The 21,027-nt window shown below is 45.6% G+C and overlaps 2 protein-coding genes across 5 annotated transcripts in view; both read left to right on the top strand.

The window, feature by feature from the left end:
• TMEM150A (transmembrane protein 150A) overlaps positions 1-21,027 on the top strand; it is a 156,336-nt gene that overhangs the window by 130,901 nt on the left and 4,408 nt on the right. The window contains exons 1-8 of one of the 4 annotated variants that reach the window (XM_075272932.1): positions 9,430-9,687; positions 12,189-12,274; positions 14,311-14,489; positions 16,028-16,075; positions 17,245-17,331; positions 17,424-17,491; positions 17,699-17,826; positions 19,868-20,045. In XM_075272932.1, coding sequence (XP_075129033.1) covers positions 14,425-14,489; positions 16,028-16,075; positions 17,245-17,331; positions 17,424-17,491; positions 17,699-17,826; positions 19,868-20,045 — 574 coding nt within the window. In that variant the 5' untranslated portion in view covers positions 9,430-9,687; positions 12,189-12,274; positions 14,311-14,424. Of the gene's footprint in view, positions 1-9,429; positions 9,688-12,188; positions 12,275-14,310; positions 14,490-16,027; positions 16,076-17,244; positions 17,332-17,423; positions 17,492-17,698; positions 17,827-19,867; positions 20,046-21,027 lie in introns of those variants that run through there. The other 3 variants (XM_075272935.1, XM_075272933.1, XM_075272934.1) reach the window with 3 other exon arrangements.
• Positions 124-6,705, top strand: C5H2orf68 (chromosome 5 C2orf68 homolog). The gene is made up of 4 exons (XM_075276138.1): positions 124-245; positions 2,951-3,066; positions 4,680-4,825; positions 5,496-6,705. The coding sequence occupies exons 1-4, from the start codon at positions 145-147 to the stop codon at positions 5,616-5,618; spliced, it is 486 nt and encodes a 161-aa protein (XP_075132239.1). The 5' UTR covers positions 124-144; the 3' UTR covers positions 5,619-6,705.

The raw sequence follows: 21,027 nt of genomic DNA, 5'->3' as shown, positions 1-21,027 counted from the left end.
CCTCTCATTGGCTCTACCCGCGGAACCTTTGAACAGAGGTCACCAATCAGCGTTAGGGTCGGAGGGTGTAGCAGCCAATCAGCGTGAAGGTGCTTTAAATACCGTAGAAAGGGGGTTGGAGGCCCCGGGAGTGATTGGAGGGGTATGGAGGAAGAAACGGAGCCACGAGCGAGATCGGGCCCTGGCGGGCGCCTGGATATGAGCCATGGATTCGTTCATCATATCCGGCGGAACCAGATAGCCCGGTGAGGCGGCTCGGTAGACTTTGTGCATGCTGTCTAGGCACAAGGGCATGCTGGGAGATGTAGTTTCCCCATATAGTGCAGGTATATGAGATCTATGGACAGCTGTCTTGTAACCTGCAGGTCTGGCTTCTTATGGTCATACATTTACTGTGCAGGAGATTGCAGTATTACATGGTGGCCATTCCTATACACTGCTATGGAGAGGCCTCTAGGTCTATATACCTTTATAGTCCATATGTATATGGGTCGTTGTAGTGAAGCATCCCTCTAAGGCTGGGTTTACCCCTGCACCTCGTCTTCTTCTTTTGGGGTTTCTGTCCTGTAATCTGCTTTCAAAATGCCCAGAGAAAAGTCCTCCCAGCAGTGCTGTTCTCTCTGCAATGTTCTTCCTTTTTTGGGTGGACCCCATTATAGTCTATGGGATCTGCAGGTGCTTTTTAAGCGGATTAGGTTTCCACTCCTTGGGTCCCCAAGTGAACCCGATGAACAGAAACCTGAACGCAGGTGTGAGCTTAGTGTAAGAAACACGTCTGTACTGCTCTGCTCTGTTCTGATTACTTTTTGAAGCATAAGCCACTACTTTGTCATGGATCTGAGCCATCAGTCGCTGATGATCTCTATGGATTTATAATGGGGTCTGTCATTTTACCAGAAAACATGGTACTCTGCGTTGTGCTAGTTTCTCTGTCAAGGGTGCAGGTTCTGCAAGTGAGGGTCCTCATGGAGCTTCTGATGTAGATGTGAATGCAGGCTAATGGCTCATTTAGGGCTAATTCACACCGGGCTCTGTGTGAACACATTCCGTTGCGGCTTTCTGTTCCGGAGTAGACCCGAATGAATGGGTGTAGTCCGGAGGGTGGTGTCGCGAGGCAGATGCTGCAGCTGAATCAGCCGTGGAATACGCCTGAGGAAAGGACAGCTCACTTCTTTTTTCTGTGAGCGGGAACATACCGCTCCCGGAAAAAAGAACGTTGGCGGTCTACATAGACCTCTATAGTGAGGGGGCGGATTTTGAGGTGGATTCCGTGTCAAAATCTGCCCCCTCTTGCCACGTATGAAATAGACTTTAACAAAAATGGACATATTAGCATTAGTTGGTGTCTGTTTTTATACTTTTTTTTTTTTTTTTTTTGCTACGTTTCTACTGTCTGAGCTTACGTGTGAAAAGAAAACCCAAAACGTTATAATGGATGCCTGTCCGTTACCCAGAGAAAGTCCCGGCACCAATAGTTCTTTACCCGGGGCACAGATGGGGTAAGCCAACAGTGCACTGAATTCAGCGCACTGTCAGCTTTCCAGCAGTATATAGAACTGCTTGTGCCCAAATCGGTGAAAGGTCCTCTTTAATGTAAAAAATAACGGATGTGTAATGCACTTGGTGTTAACCGGCACTGACAGACAACAGATAAAATCCCATTGCAATCAATGGGATTTATGACAGTTCTGCTAGTATTTGTTGCTAAAATCTTGTAAGGGTGGGTTCACACCTGCGCCCGTGTCTGCTTTAGGCAATCCTGCTGGTTTCTGTCTTCTTCCCCAAGAAACTGGACAGGGGACGGAAACCAGCGGTCAGTTTTCAAACCCATTCACTTGAATGGGTTTGCAAAGTGACCGCCCCTTGAGCGTCTCGTGCCTGTCCGCAGCGCGACCGTTTTTATTAAGCGGACACAAAGTCAGACATGCAGGACTTTGTGTCCGGTTAAAAAAAAAAAAAAAAACTCTTTTGCCGCAGACAGGCACAATTACAAGGTCCCATTTTTACTATAGTTTTTACAGATTACGGTAGTTTTCAGGTAAATCTGCAGGTCCTTTTCCTGTTTCTTTCTTCAGCAGGGCCTTATCTTCTATATTGGTCAGGTCTGTGAAAAACTGACTGCTCATGGATACCATGCGTGTGCCCCCCATTCTGTTTTTCATAGTCCTGTGCATGACTACAATTGTGTGCATGAAGCCCTAGCTGCTCTTCCTGATTTTCTGCTATATATGTCAGTGGATGTGGAATACTGGCCACCTCTAGTAAATATATATTCCCCTTAATATGAGCGCTCTGGAGCATATGTCCTGGTAGCTGGGGCTTACAGCAGCATACTCTCTTCTCTACTGCGATTGGCTGTTAACAGAATACTCCTTTTAAAGGGGTTGTTCAGGATTTTTTTATTTTATTTGTGGCCGATTCTAAATGTTTGGTGGGTCAGCAACCTGTCCTCGCACAAGTCAGCTGTTTGGGATGTTCCAATGCCCATACTATACAGTGCACAGATCCGGGAGCAGATAGTTCTGTCCCCTCCATAGTGGCTGGGAGCGGGTATTGCAGATCAGCTCCCAACGAACTCAGTGAGAGCAGAGCCCCAGTAATGGTGTCCTGCCACTATACAGGGCATGGAGTCATCTGCTTCTGGCTCTGTGCACTGTATAGTCACTGGAAAGCTGATTTCTGTGACTCCCCAATCAGATGCTTTTGGTCTATCCATTTAAAAATTAAAAAAAATTGCAAATAGATGCTCTCCTGTATACATATGTTTCAGCCCATTTCTAGTTTTGTTTTGCTCTTCTGTCACCTTGAACCAGTCTGGCCATTTACCTCTCACTCCGGTTTGGTATGCTTCACGTTGAAGTTGACATATAGAGTGGTGTATGGAAAGGATTGGGCACCACCACAAAACTATACAACGTTTTAATAGGATTGTTCTTGTGTTTTTTCCCAGAGATGATTATGATAAGGAGGTGAAACAAGCTAAAGAAAAGCAAAGGAAGCGGTACACTCCAGGACCTTCCCGACCCAGGAAACCAGATCTACAGGTCTACCACCCTCGTCCAAGAGGTGAGGGCTCTATATAATAGACCTTCCAGGAAATCATTATTATTAATCACTAGCTATAACCCGCGACTTCGTCCGCTGTCCCCTCACCCTTGCGCGAACCACCTGCAGTGCAGCACATGGCCCCAACAGCCGTTTCGTTGCGGCTGGCGTGGGCCCCTCACACAGCATCGTGGGCCGGAACCCCACAGCCCCGCTGCTGCACCTCCGGCCCACCCGTTTCCGCCCATCCGCGCCCCCGGCCCCCTTTAGAGATTAGTCGCCTCGTACAGCTACCCCTTCCCCCCCACCACCACCCACCTGTGACCACGGTTACCCCCCCCCCTCCCTCCTTTGCACATGTGCAATCTGGTCCCCCTACTTACCTTCTGCCCAATGGCCCTAGACAGTGATGACCTATCCTCAAGATTTCCCATCAATATTTCAATGGAGGGGGTCTGACCCCAGGCGGGTGCACACATGCCGTTCATACCACCTGTGTAGTTGCACAGGAGCCCAGTAGGTCAGGGGGTTCCTTTGCAGTTTTCTACTGTCTATTAGATTGCAGGTTAATGCCTAAGCTACTGAATGTGAACCAGCCAGTGAGTGCCCTGCTTCACACTGATGACAATCTTAAAATGGCTGGTAACAATCTTAAAATGGCTGTCTACAGATGGGTCCCTCTTCATTTTGGATGGAATATTTTGGCTTTGCTTTATTCCAAGAGTATGCTTCTAGCTTTTAGGAAAAGCCAGGTTTGATCTATAGGGAGCTACCTTCCAAAAGGTGGAGCTAGAACAAGCTCTTCTTTTCTATCAAAGAAGACGTATTTGTGTATTTCTTTTTATCAGCATAATCTGTCCCTGTAGACTTCATGATAACCTTTCCCTAAAGAGACCTGATGCCCCTCCCAAACTACTGAATTGTGTGGCTAACAATTACAGGGTGCTCTATTCTAAGCTACTGAACAGCAGGGGGTCTGTAGATGTTCATGCACAGAGGCCTGCAGCTGTTTGTGTGCCTCTGGCCCCAGCCACTCCTACCGATGTATATTAACAGTTGTCTGGTATTATGATACATATATTAGGGGGAGGGACGGATAGAAAACTCATTTGGTACTGCTAATCTTCTATGGAAAACAAGGATTGAACAGGTTTGTTAGGAAGTCCCATAAACCTATAACTATTTGTTGGATACCTGAGACTCCTTGAAATTAGTGGGATTTCCAATTAAACTCAGTTTATGGTCAGTAAAAGGGATTTATACCACCTGCTGTGCACCAGCCTAGCCATCAAGGGGATCAGAAAAAGGCAGGGATTAACAAATTTTTACTTCAAAGTAAGCCAATTTACAGTTAGTATATAGATAGACTAGATCATCTAAAGTGTTGTCACTGATCTATATATAGTAGAGGCAGGAGGGCTGGCACATGACACATCCCTTGTGGAGCTCTGAAACCTAAGCTGTCTGTACAGCCTATAGCGCGTCTCCTTGGTAAATAAATAAATCGCCCCTTCCATGTGTTTTGGTGCAGGTAAGTGGCATGTTTTGGAAAGTGATCAGCTTCAGAAGAGACAGAATAACAATTATACGTTCAGTCATTTTTTAGTAATGTGTCTCATCTTGTCCCTCCTCAGAAAGGCCGACCCGCACTGCTGATCTGGTGGATGATGACCTGAGTGACAGCGACTCCAGTACAGACCCCGAGACGCCTGGAAATCAGCTCTTCTGCTTGGAGTTTGAGGGAGATGGAGGTGAAATTACATCAGTTATTGTATACGAGGTGTGTGTTGTAATGAAGCATCTCGTATTGAGCATTATGTGCGGTTTAGGATAGATGTATCCATAAAATGTAGGCGCAGCAGCAAACCTGGTTCCTGATTTCTTAGCCGGTTTGACATTGAAAGACATAATAAATCAGTTCAATGAAAAACAGGCCATGATCTAACCTGAGGTTAGATGAAGCAATGGTTCACTGCAGGATGCAGTCAGGCTCTAATGGTAAATGGTGGAGGCTATGCAGGTACAGAACACTGTTATAGCATCCACTCTCACACCTACAATCTATGAGGGGGTGGATGTCTAGCATTCAAAATAAACACTGCTCATCCTTGTATACGGTGACAGTCACATGACAATTCAAGGTGCGCAATGCTGGCATACAGCCTATTGGTGAACCCCAACCTGTCGGATCAGATGGACTGTCCAGTTTTTATAAAAAATATATACACCTACATGTGTAACTTGTGCTGTTTAGAATATATATACACAGTATATAGTGATGATGGTGAATGTGAGGGACAATTCCCATTTCTCAAGTTAAGTTTTGGTGCGGGATCTCTCCTGAAATCCTCACCAAAACCTGATCTTATGAACAGGGCTTACAACTGCTATATTATTGCATGGAGAACATAAGCACAATGTTTTTCTCTATTTCTTCCATGTTGCTGCAGGGTGATGATGCTGAGCAGATTGCAACAAAAATCTCAGTAGAAAACCAATTGGAAGCCAGAATGAAGGAGGCTCTGAAAAGACGGATACAAGAGGAAATTGCCAAGAGAAGGGGGCCCCGCTGACTGCCCTATACGGACGATTCCTGTTTGATATAACCCTTTATTCTCCAGTGATGAAGACCTGCACTATGCCAGTCATAAAGAGCACCTGTCTGCTGTGGGAGAAGGAGCGCCTCTTTAATGAGAAGTCTTAAGGGCTCTGTACAGTAGTGCCTTACATACTCTTCAAGAAACTGGCAGATGTTCATTTAGTTTCTCTTCCAAGTATTTATTCTTCATGCAGAAACGGAGTATTCGCCAAACTCCGAATACTGTTATGGTGAACATATGGAAAGGACCCATACTAATGTATGCCCTGATACAGGTGAAGCAGTGGGCATAGAGTTGGCGTGATTGATATGTGTTTCTGACTCCTAAGCTGGCCATACACATTAGTATATGATCTGCCAAACTCGCTAATTTCAGCGAGACTGGTTAACCATGAAATATCTGCCTTCTCTTCCCCCAACCGCAGGTGTTGAGTAGGAAAGAAGGCTAGACTATTGGATGGTGCCCTGCTCCAAAGATGTGCCAGAGATACTTGCCCTGCTCTCCCTTATAAGAATACATTAATTCTTTGTAGAACCGAGAAGGCATGGTGAGACCTAGCTTTTTGGCTAATGTGTATCGCCTGAGCAGGGCCAGCTACAAAGGCAGCGTCCATATGTCCTGGACGGTGCTCGCACTCTCTCCAGGTGCCTGGCCTTATATAGTATTGTAGTTATCTATGATGATGTGTGTCATGAGTACAGGGCAGTACATGCACAGCATCATAGAGAGCTATCTGAGGCCAGAAGAGGGTGCAGTCCAGATGGAATGGACGCTATGCAGACCATTAATAAGGCTGGCTCACATGGAGGAATATGGAGATGATTGATTTCATTGGGATCAGTGAACTCGTCCTACTAAATCTTGCCACAAATTCCACAAGAGAATTTTCTGGTTCAGCAAGATAACCAGTTTCCTCTGCGGACTTTCTGCTTCTATTATAGCTATAGGGAAACTGGCGGCGTTTCCATATGTATAATTGACATGCCATGCTGTGATTTCCAAACCGGCGACTGTGTGAAATACGCTTTAATTTTTTTCTTTTTTTTTTTTTTCCCCACAATGTGCAGTGACTGTAACTTGCTGGGGGGGCGTTTGAGGGGGGGGGGGTGTTCCCATGGCATTTACGCCACGTTGGATCCCCACATAAAGGCCTGTGTGCAGCTAGCTTTAGGCTGTATTCACACAACACGTGAAACTTGGCCCATGTTTGCTGAATTAACCGATATGACCTTTATGCCGGGAGCGGGACTCCTAGTAATAGTTATCTTTGATGTTAGGAGCCCCTTCCTCCCAGTGATATACTGTAATCGGTTGTGTGAATCTAGCCTTATTGTATTTTTTTTGATAGCTTGGAAGTAGCACGATAATCCATAGGGCAGTTCTGTCATCACCCTTAACTTGCGGTACATGCTTTAATTATGTCTGGGGTATTGCAGGAGCCCATATTTTGTGTCTTTTTAGCAGGGTATTTATCGGGTGCTCAAAATGTTAGTAGACTGACGTTAGAGAGCCCCTTTATACAGCATTGATCATGAAGACTTGTCTTTGCCCGCTGAATCCCTTTACAAGTAGCCGTGGTGTGGCATCTAGCCAAGGGCTCTTATTGGTAAACTGCGGCGGTACATTAACTGCAATTGTTTTATTAGGACATCGATTGGCGGCCCTACTGCAGAAAGCTCTGTCCCTGTGATGGATGATCTTCTAGTAACCTGTTACAGAACATTATTAAACAATTAAATATCATATTCATTATATACATCATAGAAGCAAATTATTTCCTCTGCAGGATCATTGCTGTATCACTCAGAAGACTTCTAGGGATGGAAGAAGAGTCTATATTGTTTGCAGCGGGGGGAGGGGGGACTGATTATGTTATCAGTAGAGATGAGCGAGTACTATTCGAAATGGCTGTTTTGAATAGCACGCACCCATAGGAATAAATGGAAGCGGCCGGCACTCCTATGGGTGCGTGCTGTTCGATATGGAAGTTTCGACTAGTACTCACTCATCTCTAGTTATCAGCTCTAGCAGCACCAAGGTGGGAGGCAAAAGTATTTTTGTTACATACACTGCAAGTTACTTTAAAGGAAATCTACCACTACTCTGTGGCATAGTAACCTGCCTGCACATTACACTAATGGCCAGCATACCTCTGTAGTAGAAAAGTGACACTTGTATCAGAGGCAAATCAAGCTGTTGGTGCACTTGGATGTGCCTTTGCTCCAGGGGCTTTACTCTGACCTAGAGATGAGCAAGTACTATTTAATAGCACACGTCCATAGGAATGAATGGAAGTAGCCGGCACGCAGGGGGTTAAGCGGCCGGCAAAGTCGGCGTGCCGGTTGCTTTAATTCACTCCTATGGGTGCGTGCTATTCGAAACGACCATTTCGAATAGCACTCGCTCATCTCTACTCTGACCCCTTCCCTATCATGCCTGTACCACTGTGCACTGAGAGTTCATCTCCGAGCACAGGACAGCGAAGACCTAAGAATGGAGAGGTCAGAACTGCAACAGTGGTGCTCCGGGGGCGAAAGGTACATCCAAGTGCACCAACAGAGGAAACAAAGTACGCTGCCTATTAGGTTAAAACTTTGAGGGCAGTTTACCTGGTAGAGGTTGTACACTCCCTGTAAGGGCACACAGGACTGCAGAGATAATACCCTATAATGAATATTATAATAAACAATACCGAACTGGTTTTATATCATAGTAAATTATTTTAAGTGTAAAAATCATCAACAAGGGGGTAGAGGTCATGGCAATACCAGGGCATTTATTACAGACTTGCATATAAACTACATAAATAATGTGGCCTAATAATCAATTTTATACAAACGGTACTACACCAATGATAAAATAAATAGGAGGTGCCATAGTCTCTGAATAATTTACATGTGTTTATATGACAATGGGCTGAGACAAGATTTACTGAGAGAGTCAATACAATAAAAAAGCTCAAGTAATAGCTAAGAGGAATCTCAATAATAGAAATGCAAGGGCCTAAATAGACCGAAAAGTGGTCAAATGGCAGAAAATATATCAAAGTATTTTTGATATGATCCGTCCAAATGCCACATAAAGGGAATGTATGTACCCAAATTATGCCGCGACTTTTAACAGAGCCAGAAAATTTGCAGTACAATATTTAATAAATAATATAGGTTTTTTTCCCCTTTTATTTTGATTGATAGAATGCATTTTAGGCTAAGACCCCATGGGACGTCCCACAGCAATAAAGCGCGGCTGCAACGTATCGCGGTTCTTCCCGCAGCACTTTAAACAGAAAATTTGTGGTTTCCCTCCGCGGACTTTCTGTTCTGGCATTTCCGTAGGTATAATTGACATGTTGCGATTTCCAAAACCGTACCGGCTTTGGAAATTGCGGTGTGTCCGCATGGCTGTTTTTACCACAAAGTGGGCATGGGATTTGCTTAACATCCCATCCACTTTGCCATACTGTAAAATGTTACAATTATTCCAGCAGCATTTCCGGAATTGACATGCTGTGGCGTCCAAAACTGCAATGGTTTGAGGAATCGCGGAGTCCTGGGCTTTCGTTAGCGCTAATTATATAATTACACACACACATATTTATTATTATATATGACACATAGTGCACTTTGTACTTTCAGTATCTGAGTTTTCCATATGATAATACTTCTGTGTAGCCTAATAAATGTGCGGCCTGTCAGCACAGGTGAGCCCTCTATTTACTCCTCCAAGCATACGCTGCCATGTCCCAGCCCTCCCACTATGAGGCGTTGTTTACACGCCGCCCGAGCACACCCTATGATGTCACCGCGCCGGCCTCTCCACATACCTCCGCACGTCAGGACGTTCCTGACAATCTTGTTACCTGTTACGTGACGCGATGCCCGCAAGTGCTGCCGGGTAACGTAGTCCACTTTGTCTTTTGCGCAATACTGGGCAGGGCTCCGTGTACTACAATTCCCGTGAGCCACCTCGATGTAAGGCACTTTAATGAGTTGAAGGTCTGCTCAGTGAAGGCTCCGGGGGACCCAGGGGCAGCGGGGACCGGGTTTGTATACATGGGGAGACTGGGGCAAATGCTGTATATGTAGAGGGGCGTCCTTGTTATAGGGCAGGAGGGGCTGCAGATTGGGTATGAGCGCTGTGTGCGGTGTCTTACGTGATCCTGTGTCCTTTCTTCTTGTCTCCGTGTTGTGAAATGTGTACTGCATGCTGGGAGACTGACCTGCAAGCCCTACCTGCTATATATACACAAATACATGAACATACACCGCTATATACTGCTAGATGTGTGTATATACATATATATATTTCTTAGTATACATTCTGTATGTACATATATGTAATCTATAGCTATATCCGTGCATGTATATAATCTGCACACTTCTATATCCATACATATAACTGTGCGTCCTAAAATGACCATGCATATAGAAAGCTTATATAGCACCAACATATACTGCGGTGCTGCACACAGATTGCCATCACTACCTGTCCCCAATGGGGCTCACAATACATTTCCCCTATTTTAGCTTTACACATAAGAATGTCTATAAGGCACTATTCACATTTGCACATGGTTTTCTGTACGGTCAAAATGATGACACTCCAAAAGATCCTATTCTAAGACAATTGATTCCATATACAAAAGATTGGGTACTATGCCGCCATTTCTGGCACACGAGGGTGCAGCCTTAAAGGGGATGTTCAGCTTGTATAAATTAAAGGCAGGGAATTGTTTAAAATAAGGAATACTAGTACTCTGCTTTCAATGCCAGTGCCATGGCGCCTGTGTCTGTAAGACTGGAAGTGGTGATGTTGTATACAGTCTCACATGACCATTCACTGGCATCAGCGGGCATATTTGCACAAAAGCCACGTGGCTACTGAGACCCAGTGATCGGCCATAATGCACCAAGCACAGGGCCACTTCTGGTCTAGTGGGGGTGGTAGCTATGGCATTGGAAAAAAGGCAGGTACTAATAATGCAGAGCCCCAATGTTATCTGTATCTGTGTATACGCTTATGCTGTAAGACAGTGACAGACCTCTGTAATGTGCTTTTCTCATAGAGACTCAAATCGCAGGGAGTGATGGGGAGTTAGTGGCTGCTGTACACATGGTCATCCCCAACACCCACATGGGTCAGTTGTTTGTACAGGGGGAAAATGTACCTATCAGTTTATTTTTGGCATATGGGAGGAAACTGGAGTACCCAGAGAGAACCTGCGCATACACAGGGAGAACATGTTTACGCCATGCTGATACTGCCCTTGGTCAGATTGAAACCGAATACCACAGCACAACAATGTACACACGCACCCGTGATTATCAGCTATCCATATAATACATAGACTGATAGAGTCCACCATAGTGAGAGCTGTTGTATCTTCGAGCCTTTCCACTCTGGCCTGTAGAGGGTTGTCCTGAAAGATTTTTTTTTTTTTTTATTGTTAATACATGAGATTCTGCAGTATATGGCATGTGCAAAAACACGATTATAGGGGTATTTATTATTGGCCTATCAGGTTATCAGAATTGGATTGGTGGAAGTCAAATCTGTTGTTTAAAGAGTCTTTTCTACTTGTGCAAATGCTGTAGCTCAGTCCTCCTCCAATTAAATGTACCGGTAATTCAGCTGCAATGTCTGGCACAGCCATTGTGCAATATTTGATATTGAGCCTGGTATTCTGTGAAGAGTTGCAACCGCTTCAAACAACCGATGGGTGAGGGTGCTGGGGGTCAGATCCCTTTGATCTGATCTTGGCAACCTGACACAGCAAGCTAACCCTATCCACCGGATTGAGGGTAACTTGTTCATTGGTGAGTCCAGGGGTGCATTTGCATCAGGGCCCTGGAGCCTTAGGGGACCCATAAGCACTGGCATCAGTATTGAGATTGCAGCTTCCATCTGGCCAAGGAGACCCACAGATTCTCCTAACCACACTAAGGTGGATTAAACTCCTTAGCACCCGTCACCATCACTATCAAGAATTCGCTGTAGGGATGAGGTAGGGGGTGCCGGACAAAAGATTGTACTGGAGCCCACAAGACTTTAGTTACACCACTGTCTGGGTCTCCTACTGTCTCGGACAATACATGCTGCTCCATTTGTTTGAATGAGGACCAATGGAGGTGGCCAAGTACTTGCTTGGCAGTCTGCAGATGTGTGAATGAGGTCTAATGCTGGGGACACAAGAATCGCATACACTACTGAATTTCCATCAGCTGTTTAACCCTCGCTGTCAATAGCGACTACACTGGTTAAGTGGAGTGTCACCCCATTGCTCCCTACACAACACTAATGTGGGTTGTCTGCTTGTTCCTATGATTGTCAGGGGCCTAGCAATGGCTCCCAGCTTTGCCATCTTAGTACAGCCATTAGGCCATGCTAAATAGGTATTGGCATATTGCCGTGTATTACCAGTGCCAGCACAACCCAAGTGTTTATTGCATTATAGGAGCAGTGAAGCTGATAAATAATAAGAAATAAAATGACTATAAGTATAAAAAAAATCAGTTTTTCCATAAAACGACTTTTTTGTCTTAGTGAAGCGAGGTGTAATGTCCTTGGTTTCATCTGCACAATGTGCATGTGCCGGAAGCCGTTGGACTCAACCCCTGGCCCCCTGAGCAGTAAGTGACGTGTTCATTGTATATACACTACACAAGCAGAGGTTTGGATATAGGCGGGCTACCTGTATAACACCACACGAGTGGTTTAGTGGCCCCAATTCTACAGGTCAGGATACTAAGAGATTATGGGTCACATTCCTATAAGGGGTACCTATCAGAATATCAGTCTGACGGGGCTAAGACTGCTGTCCACCAGCTTTACTAGGTTGTATACCTGTATTTTTCAGGTGTCGGTAGCATGCAGCATACCGATGGTTCATACCCCCTTGCGGCGAGTTTCAACAATGGCTCTTCGCCCATGGCCAGAATAAAATAGATTGTAGATAAACAGGTATAACTAGATACTGTATGTAATGTCATAGATACAGAGACATTATACTAGACCAGGAAGAGGAGTGATAATATAATGTACATCGATAACCTGAATGGCGGCCATTGTTGTTATTTATGCGCTATTGTACTGATAACAGGTTGTTGTTGCCCATGGTAACCTATCACTTTGCAGCTCTCATTTTACCATATTGGATACTAAATGATTTAGGAGCCGGTGGCTAGTATTACAATGCCGGGTACAGATATGGTAACTTGGGACTTGTAGTGTATCAAGTAACCAAATAAGGGCAGTAATACAGTATATAGTAATGTACACGTGATTACTGTATATTGTCCATAGCTGGAGGTGGTGGATGGTATGTATCTTTTATTTATATACTGTATATAGCTTATATAGGGTTCTCTATCTTTTATTAGTCTAAAAGTTTGTAAAATGATCCTAGACCCTTCTGGCAAAGACTGTAAGCATATAATACCAGACCATGTAAAGTCCTATAGAGTCGACATTTAACCTCTTAATGACACCAATGAGCAGCGCTAGCCGTACACGCCGGCACTTCCCATTCACTTCAATGGGAGTGCTCATAGTAAAAAAAAGCAGCCCATTCATTTCAATGGGGAGCGCTCGTATGCCGGCTCCCATAGAAATGAATGGGAACTGCTTTATACGCCGCTGATTCTGAACGTGTTTTACGTTCAGAATAAGCTGGCGTTTACGTAGTGTGAATTCACCCTTAGTGTGTATTCAGCTCTCTTATAACAGATGACCTCCTGCTATAACACACACAGTCAGGAATCCTTACTCGATCACTGATCACTCCGCTGTTGCGATCGTGAACCCGAGAACCCTTATGCAGTCAGTACTGAGAACGTAGAAAGAACCCCGGGTCTGTCTGTACACTGGACCTGCTGTTAGGACAAACATTATATTGTCATCTATACCACATAGGAGTAAGTGTATAACAAATATGGAAACAACTGGGCTATAGGAGTAAATGGGACAGTGAGCTCGGCTGTTTCTACAAAGTCAACCACCGCTGGGACCCTGAATTTTGGCAGTGGGTTCTGGAGATTGCAGGGTTAATTTCTAAAGATGGGTGAGGGTCCTGTGGCTACAACTTCAATGTCTGCAGTGGGACAACAATTTTAAGGTTTAATGGACATGTCCTCTGTACTAAGTAAATTCTATGAGTGTTGTAACCTGTTATCTCTATGTACTGGGCATGTGAGGTCAGGGTTAGGACATCTCATAGCATCGTGTCATCACTAGCTCATTGTATATACACTTCACAAGCAGAGGTTTGGATATTGGCAGGGTACCTGTATAACACCACACGGGGGGGTTTAGTGGCCCCAATTCTACAGGTCAGGATACTAAGAGTTTATGGGACACATTCCTATCAGAATGGCAGTCTGACGGGGCTAATACTATGAATGTTGTAACCGCCGGTACTGTTATTTCTATGCGCTGGGCATGTGAGGTTAGGGTTAGGACATTTCATAGCATCGTGTCATCACTAGCTCCGAGATCACGGGATTGGGTTTCTTATTAGATTTCACCTTGGAGGTGTGGACAGAATGAGATAGGGTGGTGCGCATATCTGAATAATTTTCCCTTGCCCTTGTATTGTTCCAAGGACTTCACGTTCTTGTTATTTGTATACAAGACATGACCATGGTCTCCGCTCTCTTCCCTTTTACAGGTGGTCAGTGAAATGTCCCATGTTCTGATGGTGAGTGCCTGCTAATGGTTTGCGGTGGAGTTTCCTGTACCGCCTGCTTGTCCCCCTCCCTTGACCCCTGGACCTTCCTCACTAATGACTGGCTGGATTGTCCTACCCATCAGCCTGACTGCATTTTCCATTCCCGGGATATGGATTGTGTAAGTAGAATATAGATCTGTCTTGTTCTATAAGTCGCATGTCTGGTTTAAGTTTCATTTACACCTTGTGGTGAAGTTGCTTTTGGTTACCCCAACTGGTGGAAAGGGGTTTACTGTTATCTGTGCACCTCCTACCCTAGCTAGAGATGAGCGAGTACTGTTCGGATCAGCCGATCTGAACAGCACGCTCCATAGAAATGAATTGATGCACCTGGTACTTCCGCTTTGATGGCGGCCGGCCGCTTAACCCCCCGCGTGCCGGCTACGTCCATTCATTTCTATGCGAGCGTGCTGTTCGGATCGGCTGATCCGAACAGTACTCGCTCATCTCTAACCCTAGCTATATGTGCAGAAACCTAAGTTAATGGTATTCCCTTTATTGCATGTCCAAAGAATCTGCTCTAGCGGTCCCATTTTAGAGACTGTCACTCTTCGGGAAAGCCTCCTATATTTTTAGACTAGGAGGCTAGCAACAGCCACAGGCAGAAGATGTTTAGATAGCTGGTCCTGGATGTGCATGGCTCTCATATAAAACCTGTAGGATTCATAGACCACTAAGCAGGTTAGGGGGCACTCACGTGTCCGATTATGGGTGGGTATAGGAGACTGTCCAGTGCATGGAGCCTAGGGGGCAGCGTGCCATAGAGTAAGCGCTTGTGGTGATCGTAGACAGACTGTGCAGGCAGATAAAATAGACAGGACATGGTGGTGTGTGGTGTGTTGGTATAAATAGAGGAAATTCTAATTTTGGAGCTGAAATAAATGATGATAGCCATACTTAGTGCAATGGAAGCTCCGGACATAGGGAAGAGCATTAAAGAGGACCTTTCACCATATCCGGGCACAGGCAGTTCTATATACTGCCAGAAAGCTGACAGTGCGCTGAGTTCAGCACACTGTCGGCTTTCCCGATGTGTGCCCGGTGTGAAGAGCTTACGGCCCGGTACCGTAGCTCTTCTATGGTCAGAAGGGCGTTTCTGACCATTAGCCAGAGACGTCCTTCTGCCTCGCGGCGCCAATCGCGCTGTGCTGTGGAGCCGGGAGGAGCGCCCCCTCCCTCTGCTCACACAGCTTGTCTGTAGACTAGCATTATCAGGAGAGAGAGGGGGCGTTCCTCCCCGCTCCACAGTACAGCGCGATTGGCGCTGCGAGGCAGAAGGACGTCTCTGGCTAATGGTCAGAAACGCCCTTCTGACTGTAAAGCGCTACGGTACCGGGACCGATAGCGCTTTACACCGGGCACGGATCGGGAAAGCCGACAGTGCGCTGAATTCAGCGCACTGTCAGCTTTCTGGCAGTATATAACACTGCCTGTGCCCAGATATGGTGAAAGGTCCTCTTTAAAGGGTTATTCTGGTACATGAATGTTATAGGATAGGGGATGACCATATAATCGGTAGGGGTCTGACTGCTTGGACTGTCATCGATCACAAGAACAGGGATCTGATATATACAAAAATTTTTATATTATATTTCTGATCTATAGTATGAAATAATATGAACTTCTGTTAACAGTGTCATTTGGTCTTGTTTTCTAGGTACGCAATGGCTGTGATGAACCATCATGTGTGTCCCGTGGAAAACTGGTATAAAACACGCTCGCACCACTTTTTCTATTATATTTTCATTGACCACCATAGCATAGGCTACGGATAGATGTCATTCCAATATTGTGCAGTCATCTAATCGCTCTTGATGGTTGAAACTTTCAGGGCATGACTGCTTGTACCCGGCTAGGGCAGGGGTGTCAAACTTCTTTTCCCCAAGGGCCACATCAGGATTAGAGTTGCCTTGTTTGGTGTCAAAACGCTGACCTATATTGTACTCTTATCACTCATACAAAGTCATACCGGTTTTCTCCTTGAAGAACAGACATGTATTCACTTTCCTATCTAGCATTAGACTGTCTTCCATCTACATTACTTTTTCTCTTGCTGGACATTTTCTCAACTCCACTTGGAAAACCGCTTGGTGTGGAATTGCAGCAATCTGTATTGTCAAAATGGCCGAATTCCCCACTCTGCCAAATTCTGTGTCCCCAAGTGAGGTACCTCACAGGCTGATGTGGAACTACTGCAAACTGCATTGTTTCTGTACGCCAAGATGGCTCCCACTCCCTGTGCTGGTGCCAAGCCCTGCTTTTGCCTTCAGATACCTCACAGGCTGATGAGGAACTTCTTCAAATTGGGTTGTTTCTGCCCGCCAAGATAGCCCTCTCACCATGTGTTGGCGCCACCCACTTGGCAAGCACTGAGTCCTGGGAAATTGAGTTTTCCTCCAGCAAAATGGAGTGAACTGAAGTGAGAGACCTCGCTGGCCACATAGGAGAACCTGGAGGGCCGTATTTAGCGCAGGCCTTGTGTTTGACACCTGAGCCCATGGGTATGTCATCCATGAAGAGGTCCATATGTCTGTGAAGACTTTTGTCCTCTGCAGTAAACACTGAGCTAGTCTGATTTACAACATCCATTGCTGTGGGTATGTGGATTGTCCATTGTCCATGAGCAGCCCATTGTAGGCACAATACAGTATATGGAGTGTCAAATGTGCAACCGGGTCTTGCAAGGAGGGTGAATAGAGAGCGTTTTACCAAAGCCTCATTACATAAGGGGGACAATGGGAAAAATGGGAATTTCTTGACTTCTAGTTTGCATGACAACAGGTTGAGGTATAGCCTAGGTTTATTTGATCATCTGGATAGAGTAGCATAGCAGTACTATTCTTATGTAATGGAGTGTATGGACCCTCTCCGCAGGACATACAATGTGACGTGTTCCGATGACAACGCCAAGCAAGGCACACCCAAGACCTGTTGCACCCTGGACGATGTTCCCCTGATAAGGTGACTTATGGCTTTCACTTTTCCGTTCTCTTGTCTTCTCCATATACATATAGTTATCGCGCTGACAATCCATTCTTTTCTTGACCTATCAGTAAGTGTGGGACGTACCCACCCGAGAGCTGTCTCTTCAGTCTGATCGGAAATGTCGGAGCTTTTATGGGTGAGTGATACCCGAGAGACCTCATGTATAGCACTGTTGACATTTTCCACCAATGTCCTTCCCTTTTATCCACACTCACGTCAGTTCCCCCCATCCCCTGTCCCATCACACTTATCACCCCTCCATCCCATTGTCGTCTTTCCACCCAAGCATGCTTCATCCCGTGTCCTCTGTCCCTCCCTCCTCCCTGACTCTCCTCTCTCTCAGTGGTGATGATCTGTTTGCTGAGATACAGTCAGGTCATCGAGCTCAGCCACAGCTCCTGGCTGAACACTGTTGCTCTGATCTCCGGCTGCACCAACGCGGCAGGACTAGTCATGGTGGGAAACTTTCAGGTAAGCATACAGTAGTCTGTACGCCTATTTTCCATATTCCTTTATTGCTCTTGTAGTGCTAGTCTTTGTCATCTTCAAGGAGTTCTTCACCTAAATTTTAGATGGGACAGGTTGGCAGGGACATGTACTATTGTAGTCCGTGCCACCCTATCAACTACCCTGCCTCAACGAATATGTTGAAATAAAACAGTTGCCCATATACTTCTGATATCTGTCGGCCAAATGCTCTACCATCCAACAGCTATTCCCCTCTACTCCCGGAAACCCATGCATACTTAGCAAAGCTGAGCCTGCATGTGTTGAAGTGGTAGAGAAAAGGATTTGGCAGCTTAACATGCTTGATATTTATCTCCACGGTATATGAAGTTGGGAGGTTGCCCATACACGTTAGGTGGTTGACTGTCCTGACAAGTTTGGCAGGCTGTGTTGACATTGTAATGTGTATGGTATGGTTAAAGGGGTTTTCTCATGAAGGATGTATGGCATATCCACAGGATCCACCATAAACGTGGATCCTACCTATCTCTAAATTGACCCTCTGTCCTATGACTGTGACCTTGCTGAGAAGAATGTCCTCGGTGGTCAAGTTATGGAAACTCGTAGAACAGTGAGCTTGTCTAACTCTCATTCACTTCTATGGAAACTATCAAGGACTGTCTTCTCTGCAAGGTCATGGTCAGGTAAGAACTGTGGCGCAGAGTCTAGAGATGTTTATCTTAGAGATAGGTGTGGGTCCCAGAGGTCTGACTAATATTTATCATACATTTATGGCATACCTGTGGCTATGCTAGCAATGTCTTGTGTGCAAAAACTCCTTAAGTCTAAGGCATCACATAGTGAATCACAACAACAAAAAAACGCTGCAAAAAAAAAAAAAAAAAGGTTTTCATTGTATTTTTGTTGCATTTTTCTTCCCTTATCTAGGCTGGGCCACACGTAGCTTAAAGAGGACCTTTCATCAGATCGGGCACATACAGTTCTATATACTGCTGGAAAGCTGACAGTGCGCTGAATTCAGCGCACTATCGGCTTTCCCGATCTGGCCCGGTGTAAAGCGCTATCTGTCCCGGTACCGTAGGGCTTTACAGTCAGAAGGGCGTTTCTGACACTTAGCCAGGGACGCCCTTCTGCCTCGCGGCGCCTATCACGCTGTGCTGTGGAGCGGGGAGGAACGCCCCCTCCCCTCCTGATAATACTCATCTATGGACGAGCTGTGTGAGCAGAGGGAGGGGGCGTTCCTCCCGGCTCACACTCTACAGTGCGATAGGCGCTGCGAGGCAGAAGGGCGTCCCTGGCTAAGTGTCAGAAACGCCCTTCTGACTGTAAAGCGCTACAGTACCGTGACCTATAGCGCTTTACACCGGGTACAGATCGGGAAAGCCATTAGTGCGCTGAATTCAGCGCACTGTCAGCTTTCCAGCAGTATATAGAACTGTATGTGCCCGATCTGATGAAAGGTCCTCTTTAAGTGCTGTGATTTTTGCCATTTTGACATATCCCATCCACAAATTGCAGAAAAATATCCGCAGCAGACACAAAACTTTTGCTTTTTGTAAATCGCAGCATATCAATTATACTGACAGAGACACCAGCGTTTTTCCACATTCGTATAATAGCAGCAGAAAGTCCACAGAGTAAAGATCCACCGCAGTATTTTTTAGCCGCGGCTCGCTACGTGGGGCCTTAGCCTAAATCTATAAGGAAAACGCTTTAGTCTCCACAGCGAAAGTAGACCTCCGTGTTTTTGAAAAGGAGCTTTTCTGCAGCATTTTCTGCAGATTAACACAATCTCCTTCACTTTGCTGGTACTGTAAAATGCAATGTTTATTTGGAGGAGGGGGGATTGTTGCATATCTGCAAACGCCAAAGATGCTGCATTTCTGCAATATGGAGCCTTGGCCTAAAGGTGATGAAAAGAAGATTTGGCATAATATATAAATTAAGGTGAACAACTTGTATAATCTGTGACTGTGTTAGCACGCTTCTGGTGTGGGTGGGTTTCAGTAATATAATTGGTCACTAAATTGTCTATTCCTGGCAGGTGGATTATGCCAAGTCTCTACATTACATTGGCGCAGGAGTGGCATTCCCAGCCGGTCTGTTGTTTGTATGTCTTCACTGCATCCTCACTTACCATCTGGCTGCTAGTGCCCTAGACTACTGGGTAGGACATCTGCGTGTAAGCCTGACCACTGTGGCCTTAATATCCCTTGTCCTGAGTATCCTTTACATATAACATGTCTTTATGAGTCTTGAAATATGTATGTATGTATGACAGCCCAGTTATTCTGCAGTTAGTCTGTGACTAGACTACTAGGGCTGGGCAGTTAATCGAATAATTACTGAAATCGAAGTCGACCAACGTGATTTTGAGTTGGGTATTTCCGTATATGTAAGGTTCTACCCAGACTCCAGAGTATAATAAGTGCAGGCCTGGGAAAGATGAACAAACTTAACCGTTCTCGTCAACTTCCTTGGGTTCCAGCATGGGTCATTGTCCTCGTCCAGTCTCCTGAATGACGTCAGGGACCGCTGAGGCCTGTGATTTTTACTCAGCAGTCTTGTTAGGCCTGCGTCCATGCATTATCATGCCTCGTGGCCTTGATGTAATTCAGGAGGCTGGAAAGGACCCAAAGAGGAAGGGGACCCACAACAGAGCCCAGGGAAGGTGAGTAGCGCTGTTTGCCGAAGACCCCTGACAATTACACACTGGGGTCTCAAAAGGCCGTAGAGTATAACAATAGCATTTCTGGTTTGGACGTGTTCGGTCCGAACAAAAAAAAAAAAACCAGGCAAACTTCATGAGATCCGCCCAACACTGTCTTCAGACTCCCTTGTCCCACAACAGTAGTCAACTCATACATTGATTCCGAGGTTGGATTATAATGGAGGAGAAATGGGCAATTGCTTGCCATTGGGCCCTCAGCTACAACCCATTTCACCTGCCACTGGGGGGCGTGGCCTATAACCTGCCACTGGAGGGTTTGGCCTATAACCTGCCACTGGGGGCGTGGCCTATAACCTGCCACTGGGGGCGTGGCCTAAAATAATCATTCATTAATTGTAATTGAGGTAAAGTCAATGCTCAGCCTTAGTCTAGACTTTAGAACATGTTATGTCTTGATGCATGTGATCAGGGTTGTGATCGGGCACTTTTTTGGTGATATAGTGCTCCAAATAGATATTAGCTCTAAAACTTTG

Source organism: Leptodactylus fuscus, chromosome 5, assembly GCF_031893055.1.
Source record: "Leptodactylus fuscus isolate aLepFus1 chromosome 5, aLepFus1.hap2, whole genome shotgun sequence".
In the NCBI taxonomy this organism is placed as follows: Eukaryota; Metazoa; Chordata; class Amphibia; order Anura; family Leptodactylidae; genus Leptodactylus; species Leptodactylus fuscus.
This window is presented reverse-complemented; position numbering and strand designations above follow the sequence as displayed.

Excerpts from the sequence above, each read along its gene's own strand:
- C5H2orf68 (XM_075276138.1), top strand. The coding sequence starts at position 145 with ATGGAGGAAGAAACGGAGCCACGAGCGAGATCGGGCCCTGGCGGGCGC. Across the intron at positions 246-2,950 it reads CGGCGGAACCAGATAGCCCG|AGATGATTATGATAAGGAGG; the intron begins GTGAGGCGGCTC and ends GTTTTTTCCCAG. Across the intron at positions 4,826-5,495 it reads CATCAGTTATTGTATACGAG|GGTGATGATGCTGAGCAGAT; the intron begins GTGTGTGTTGTA and ends ATGTTGCTGCAG.